The sequence below is a fragment of the Glandiceps talaboti genome, chromosome 9 (genome assembly GCF_964340395.1).
Source record: "Glandiceps talaboti chromosome 9, keGlaTala1.1, whole genome shotgun sequence".
In the NCBI taxonomy this organism is placed as follows: Eukaryota; Metazoa; Hemichordata; class Enteropneusta; family Spengelidae; genus Glandiceps; species Glandiceps talaboti.
Window position 1 is genome coordinate 15,884,851 of NC_135557.1, and position 8,768 is coordinate 15,893,618.

At 38.0% G+C, this 8,768-nt stretch overlaps 1 protein-coding gene across 1 annotated transcript; it reads right to left on the reverse strand.

Moving 5' to 3' along the window:
* Positions 1 to 97: 97 nt before the first annotated feature.
* On the reverse strand, positions 98 to 6,367 carry LOC144440253 (uncharacterized). Its single transcript, XM_078129588.1, has 3 exons — positions 6,182 to 6,367; positions 2,501 to 2,741; positions 98 to 2,080 (listed from the first exon to the last, which is right to left on the reverse strand). The coding sequence occupies exons 1-3, from the start codon at positions 6,228 to 6,230 to the stop codon at positions 1,810 to 1,812; spliced, it is 561 nt and encodes a 186-aa protein (XP_077985714.1). The 5' UTR covers positions 6,231 to 6,367; the 3' UTR covers positions 98 to 1,809.
* Positions 6,368 to 8,768: the final 2,401 nt, after the last annotated feature.

Genomic DNA, 8,768 nt, shown 5'->3' on the forward strand with positions numbered 1-8,768 from the left:
AACATTCACTCGATGCAAACATGACGTGTACTCAACTTTGTATATTTAATCACAGACAAGTAAGTTAATTGTCTGTGATTTATTTTATTTTATAACAATTGCGCCACCACCCATCATTCGACAAAAAGAGGATAAATAATAGAATAACTTTGAAACACAATGACAAATACAATAGAAATTACAAAGATAATAGCGTCTTCTCTCTGAGTAAAAAAGCTTTGAATACAAAAATAGACAAACGAAAAAGTATAAATTGATTTCTGGTCGAAAGTAAGGTTATTACTTTTTGTCGTGTTGTGGACTGTATAAAATAATTTGCCCTTTCTAAGAGACTGGAATAGAGGGCAAAATAATACATGACTCGAGTTCACGATAATAGACCTTCATTTTACAAAAAAATACATTTTTTGCCCGAGACAGTTTTACCGACATGTCTTCCAGTCTCAATAGCTAAACACATGCAAAATTTAAATTACAACTTGTATCCTAGTATTGAAAATTACACTTAGCAGTCGCCATTTTTGACTAAAAGACTGTGTAAAAAATGTATGTGGAACACCACTCCAGGAAATCAAGGTATTTCCATTAACTTTGAGTTCTAAACAATCATTTCGTGATTTCGTATCCCATAATTTGTTCACAATAATTGCAAAGAAACACCAAATAGGGAACTTGCAATCCAGACTGAGCATGCTCAGATACAAAGGACTATGGGATTATCTGTGGTTATCGTAATCCCTAATCAGTAGCTACTGATAAAGTAATCCTCCCACAATAGTCAGGGTAACTATTAATCGACTATTTGTGATTAAACAATGTAACAATATTGTTTACAATACTAATTGATTAGTATTTATTATCACATTTCCCATGATGCAACATTCAACATGGCAGGTTTGCAAGTTCCCAATTGGAACGCTATTTCATCTCTAGTGTTCTCACACTGGACCACAGTTGCATCATGGGACTTGACAGGCATACATATTCATTAGATGAACACTGAATATTCATGACTTCTAAGTGTTTATGGACTTTAGATAAAAAGTCCAGTGTGAGAACAAGAGGAATGTAACAAAGTTTCAATTTGGCATTTCTTGGCAATCGCGCACAATTTAGGTGATTATAAAATCCTGAAATGACTCCAAAGTTTACATAAAAATAAAAATATTTCCTGGAGTGATGAAAAAAACTATCTAAGAAATGCTACGCGTCCCTATGTTCTGAAATTTAATTCTATACCAAATTCACAATGACAGGAAACTAATCATAATATTCAAAGTACAACAAACTAATATACACTATGATAGTCATGAGGTTTGAAGTATGCTCTATGCAATAAGTGTTCTTTCCATAGAGGTAGGGAGATATTAAAGCCAAAACGGTGTCATACTTAGACTGTAGACAAGGAAAACAACAATCTACGAAATACTACACGTCCCTATGGTTATATCTAGCTAAGGGCGACATCAATGTTTACATTCAATGTTTACACTCAAGTTATTGAGTTATCCTTTTTTTTAAATTTTTTTTTGCAAAGAACAGTACACAAGATTGACAAAGTTCTTTAATTGTACTGTTGACAGATTTATTACATTATAACACATACTAATGAGTAAACACTTATCAAGCTATTTCATGATTAAAACAATTAAAACAGAACGACAAACCATGCAAATGCTGTACTTGAGTGTTATGGGTTGTACATACAAAGACTGAAAAGTGAACATATCATACCCTTTAACGGGAAAAGACAGAGAACTAACGTAAGCGTTATTACCCTACTGCTATCATTGATCGTTAGTAGCAGTATTACATTGATACCAGTAATAATGTAGCCACAGACATGACCAGCATATATCGCGACACATACACAGTTACAGCGCCACCAACGAAATATTCTGTTGTTGTGTCGGGGGCGTCCGTTGTCTGGGCCTCCTGGACAAGTTCTACATCTAGGTGTACCTCACCCGAATTTCCTCCTTCGGCTGTTGTCGACGTCGTAATTGAACAAGTATAAGTACCAACATCACTTGGTGTAACATTGTAAATCACGAGGGTAGCCTTCTCTATAATTTCATATCTGTATACAATGAGAATGTAGACTTTTAGCACACCTGTATAAAAGTTCAGTCGTACGCGTGCTATGGACATGGCAAAGTAATTGTCTGTCTGTCTGTCTGTCTGTCTGTCTGGCTATGTATGTATGTATGTAGGTCTGTATGTATGTATGTATGTATGTATGTATGTAGGTAGGTAGGTAGGTAGGTAGGTAGGTAGGTAGGTGTGTGTGTGTATGTACGTACGTAATAAAGGATTATCGCACCACAGGTATGTGATTTGGTTCATGGTCAGAATAGTCTGAAATTTGGTGAAGGTGTTCTCAGCTATATATGTAGATGAAGAATTGTTTATGACATGATGATCCCATCAGTGATATGCAAACTAGATCTAATATGTAACTTGTTGGCAAAACCGGTACTTGACTTTGAACTTAAATTACCTGTTGCTGGAAGAACTCACAGAGGTCGAACCATCATCAATATCAAGTGTCTTCCACGCCAGTATTACACCGTTGCTATTCTTCCAGGCAATTTCAAGGGTTAATGACATGTTAATATTGGTGTCGACACCTGAAACAGGCACATATTCACAAAACAGCCTGGTTTCCGGATCTCCCGGTGTCATTTCTTGTTTCGGTGTAACACGAATCGCATATGATTGAAATGTGGCATACGCACCAGCTGGAATAAACAAAAGCTTCAAGTGATATCCTTTCTAACTTATGAGGGCAGTGTTTTCATTCTAATCTGAACCAACCAGTTGTATCTGATGCAATCAATTTACTTCAAAATAACGAATAAGAGAATATTATATATTTATGCCACATACATGTTCACCTTCTGTTCTCATAGGGTGACCTTTTTTTTGTTTCTCATCTCCAGTGGAATAGTCAGGCGGGGGCCGGGCGGGCGAAATAAAAAAAAAGGAGGCAAGGGAAAAAAAATCTGTATTTTTTCAGTTCTATTCTCTGTCCTTTCTGTCCTGTCAGTCTCTCTACAACTTCTTTTCTCTTCTCTTTATTGAATTCCTTGTTACAGGTCTCTTTCCTTCATTTTAGCAAGGTTGACAAGTCCGTAGAACAACTTTGTAAGAAGATGAATCCTGATGGGTGTATATCTGTAGCCATGAACTATTGTATGATTTTATCAGGAGTACTAATACATTCGTCCTATTAATCAAAGTGGCATTGACATCGCTAACAATTTTTTCAAGCTTCCAATTTGAACTTTAGTATGTAATCTTTTGAGGAATGCAGTATGACTTTTACCAATTTTTAACATAATTTTGAAAATGATAGAAATATTCTGAGCTATTATTACATTGCAGCAAAATGTACCGCACGACGGCATTAATTTCGAGCCCTGTCCCTCATCAAACCTCAACGACTTCAGCCATGAAAGACACATGCTGCTCCGACATAACAAAGGGGTGGGGGTGGGGGTAGACGGCAGTGTTCTGCCAAGGTTTCCAACAAGTGGGGACAAAGGCCCCTTGGTTGCAAAACGTGGGGGCATTTGACAGGGAGTGGGGTCAATTATCATTGTCTATGAAATATTGAACACATATTGCCTGGCCTATATTCGGGCTATAGCACCCGTTTATTACACCCGAGGGACTGTGAGTTACCAGAATCACATGTTATTTCCCGAGGCCGAAGGCCGAGGGAAATAGGATGTGATTCTTGTAACTCATAGTCACGAGGGGGTAATGAACGGGTGCTATAGCCCGAATATAGGCCAGGCAATATGTGTTTTATGATATACCTCATGCTGTGAACTCGCGGTGGCAGACGATATCGTCAGAAGCTGCCATTTTGACCTGCTGTGAACGCGCGGTGGTCACGTGACTATGTAATAGTTGATGGAACTGTCATTCTATTTTCCTATCACGTGACTGATTCTAGCGAATCATGGCACAGCATTATCACGAGGTATATTATAATCATATATATTACCTCAGACCACTATAGAGATACTGTGGTTTTAGATATTCCATTACACATAGACTATTACCTAACAACATAAAAAAATTCCATTCACAATAACAGTTCCCAGTAAGCTGTTTTTTGACAATTGTGTACTACACATTACACCTTAGAAAAAGAACGCAATTAAGATTATGTAATTTTAAGTCATTTCTACAGAGTATATTATATATTGTTTAGAAAGATTAGACAGCCAGGTAGTCACAATTTTTAATCTGAATATCAATGAATAGCAGTGCTCAAATTTATAATTCCTTTTTTTCAGACAAGGACAAAGAACAACTTCAATATAAGTCACAGGGAACATATGATTGAATAAAAACTTTGAGAAATCCTAATCTTGTACGTAACCACTTGTTTCATTTGTAAAACTGTTAGTACACTGCTGTGTTTTAATATCATTCCGTCTTCAAATTCATGACGAGGTTAAGAAAAAACAACACTATCTACTATCTGTGTATCATGATTTGGTCCTGCTATATCAAATGACAGCATTAGTTACAGTACTGTAAACTTGATACTAGAAGCTGACATTATAAGGTGTCCTTGAAACTCAGAAATCGTGAACTAAAACTATCAACAACGTCAAAGTTAGGATGCTTTGTAAATACCACTGTAATTATTTTCTGATTTGCACAACAAGTTCATTCTTCATGTCTGACCGGGCGCACATGCATCGGCCGTCCATATGGCCAAGCCAGTGATCACGCATTGATTCAGTCAGTGCCCAACATTCACATGTGTCACTAGCACTGTCAACATCATGCAACACGATCCCCTAACACAGCTTTTACGGAATCAAAATACACATGTACTCATTTTGTTTCCATTAATCTAACCCATCAACAAATGAAAATCACAACCTGTCCCATAAATTTGGTTTACTAAGGCTTCTGAGCTGTGGCAGATAGATGTTCCGATTTCCGGTAGCAAGTTCAGTGTTTCGCACAGTCAGTGAGTAGGTCAGAGGTCGCGACAGTGACGTGTAGACAAAACATGTGACGAGAGACGTCCATTTCGACGTCTCACCTACTCCCTCGAGTCTAATGTTTCAATTTGTAGATTAAGTTTATCAAAGTTGATCTTTTTGTGGCATTTTTTATGTTAACCATAGAACTGTGTGTTGTCACTGTATCTTATATGAGTGTCAACAAAACTTTCCCTTACGGAGTCAGTATACTTCTTGTGGGATTGACGTCAGGGCCTGGCCCTGGACTTAGATAATGTTGATGTCTGCTGTAAAATGAATGCGCCAAAGCGGGAAAAGGTGGGAAAATTATTGCGTCATTTGTAATTTTATGGGGCCAATGTCGAAAGGTCGTGGCCTCGGCAGAACACTGGTCTAAGACGCCATGAGGAACGTTTGATGTTCGTTCGAACCTTACAGTCTTGCTGTGTTGAACTCATGGGTCGAGTCGGTCGGAAATAAAAAAAGGTTTTTTTTCTGATGTCGGAGCTGCAAATTGGGGTCGGTCGGGAGATGAGAAACAGAAGAAAAAAAAGGCCGCCCTCACTTGAAATATTTGATTCAAAAAGCTATGAAGATAACCCCAATTTGGGAGGAATAAGACTCTCAAGGTCAAGGGTCAGGGTCTTAAAAGAACGTTCACATTTGATAGTATGGGTGTAGGCACTTAATGGAGTAGTCTCGCTGCCAGACTCATGACTATCGTCCCTAACCTTTTTATGTATGCCGAGCGGCTTAGCCGCGAGAAGAGAGGGACTTGTGACAAATCCCTCTTCACGCAGCTGCGCCGCTCGGCATTCAAAGCTTAGGGACGACAGCCACGAGTCTGACAGCGAGACTATTGATGGAGTCACTACATATACCTCCAATGTTATGATATATTGTAAGATTTAACTACAACAACAAATATGGCTGCCATTCATAATCAACGACAATCTCCTAGCCTGTTTCGCCCAAATTATTTCATAGATTGTGTAGCTGCATTCCTATATTCCAAAGGATCAGTAGACATCGAGGATTCATATATCTTTTACAGCGTGATTCTGACGTGTGTGAATAATTCACCAGGCCTAAATGATATGCAATATCATCGAACAAGGATAAAAACACAGACAGCAAAGCCCGATGAAATGTTGTGATCGCCGATTCCATTTTTTTAAACATCTTACCTATCATCAGCACACATACACAAACAGTGTAGTATATCCTGGCGTTCATGTTTACTTCCGATCCGAAATTGTCGTGAATACAAGCGAGGTAACTAGATCAGGGTGTCGTCTGAACGCAGGCCTGGACACAGTATCGGATGTGTTGCCGTTAATAGCTTGCAGCTAATATATGGAAAACATGGTGGTACGAGGGACTTGACAACAATTAAAGAGGGAGGGGCCGGAGTCACTTATAATAGTCAAGGGTAAGTCGACCTAACCTACATACTTTCTACCTAGTACCTAATTTGCATGTATCTCTCCACAGCCCGTATAAGGCATAAATGAAATAAACTGTGTGGTTCCGATTACGCTCAACTTTAGAATAGGTGGGTAGGTCGACTTACTTCTTTTCGTGTGTGTGTGCTTAGTTCAGGTAGTTATGTTTTCCGTTGTATTCCATATGGTCTCTGTGTTATATATTGGTTTAATTATTCTCATCAGATGTACCACCACCGTTACAGAGTGGAAGAACATTTTTATCATGTCTTTTTAAGTTGATGCCAATCAAAGACGTAGGTAGCTATATATAGACAACTATTAAACAATTCTACTAAGGGGTAGACCATTTGATATCCTGGGGAGGGCTTGGAAGATTGGTGGAGAGTCATTGTTTTTTTCCCCACCTGCTTGCCTGAGAATTATTTTTTTTCTCCTTCGCCTATGCTGGCAACTTTTTTCTTTGCTTTTTTGAGATATCCGATTTTTTTTTAGAGTAAAAAGATGTTGTTCTATCACACACATATTTTATTTAGAAAACTACATATTTCATACATGTTTGATTTTCAATTAAATAAACATCATTGACAGTTTTTATGCCATGGTATGATGACACACTGAAAATACAAATCGGAAACTTGATTGGTGAGCTCAGCCATTCAGATAGAGCGGTCAGTTTCTCCAGCTTGGGGGGATGGGGGGATGTCAGTATTTTTTTCCATTGGGCCAACAAGAAGTCACTGACCCCCGTGAATAAAGTTTCATAGCATCTGACAGTAAGCTGTAGAGGGGAAGAGCTTTGAGACTGGGATATATCCACCTCTTGTGTGAATGTGTGTGTGTGTGTGTGTGTGTGTGAATGGGGGGGGGGGGGGGTTCTAGGGGGTCTCTAGCCCTGGAGGATTTTTACTACTAAAGGCAATGTTTAGGCTCTTCACAGAAACTTTCAGACAATAATTTGCAAACTTTACAAGAGAGCTCTATCATGTAAAAAGCAACTACGTGAGGTTGAATCATTTTTTAAATAATGTTTCATAGCATCTTGACAGTAAGAGTTGGAGGAAAGGACTTTGATTTGAAACTAGAACATTTGTACCTCTTATGGGGGAGGGGGCTTCTAGGGGGTGTCCCCCTAAAAGCCCTGGAGGATTTTAACTCTTAAAGCCAATTTTCAGGCTATTAACAGACACTTTCAGATAATAATTTGCAAACTTTACAAGTTTAAATATAGTTTCATAGCATCTTGACAGTAAGAGGTGGAGGGAAGAACTTTGATTTGAGGCTTGGACATGTCTTACGGGGGGTCCTAGGGGGTCTCCCCTAGAAGTTTTTTTTACCAATTTTGGTGAATCTTATTGTTGGTTTAACGAATGAGTGGCCTCTGGGGTGATGGAGTCCAAGGCCACCCCCCTGCCAGATCTGCAGTTTTTTGTTTCTATTTAGGCATTTTTTAGGTTATTCATAACCTCTGATATATTGCCAAGCATCGAAAAGCTAATGTAAATAAGTTTTCCATGTTATAAAAGTGGGCCTGTAAGATTGGTATAGGGGCATTGATATTGCATGTATAGTAAAGTTACTGATGTGTGAGAGCAAATTAGGAGGTCATACCTAATGTACGATAGAAACTTGAATTTGAGTTGTGGTGTCGATACATGTAGTGTCTGAAATAGGAAGTATATCACCCCTTCTGACAAATTCATACTGAAGAGACTAGAACAATTTAGATTAACTTCTTTTATAAACTATCCAATAGTATTCCAAACATCGCAGAAAAAGGCGAGGACGAATAACTGTATCAATGTTACATGTGGCAGTTACCAAGCTAGAATGTATCTCAAATGAAAAGCTTTTAGGTGTAAATATTGATGATACACTGACTTGGGAAAAACAAGTGAACACTGTATGTAGTAAAGTTGCTTTTAAACTTCATCAACTTAAACGTATTAGAACTTTTTTAAATCAGAGAGCAAAGATTACTTTTTACAATTGTTTTATACTACCCCACTTTGACTACTGTTCTAACATATGGGGTCATTGTTCAAACACGCTTGATATATATATACATCAACATCTCCTGACGAGTGATTTACTCACGAAACAGGCTTGTAGAGACGAAAAACCCGACTTGATTTTCTTCTACCCTCAACATATATATATATATATATATATATATATATATATATATATATATATATATATATATATATATATATGTATATATATACCACAGGCTAACGAAACTGTATTGGTCCCTGACATGTGTTTGAAACTGTTTGTCATGATTTGACAAGTGTCCTGGTTGGAGAGGTACGAGCAGGTTGAACAG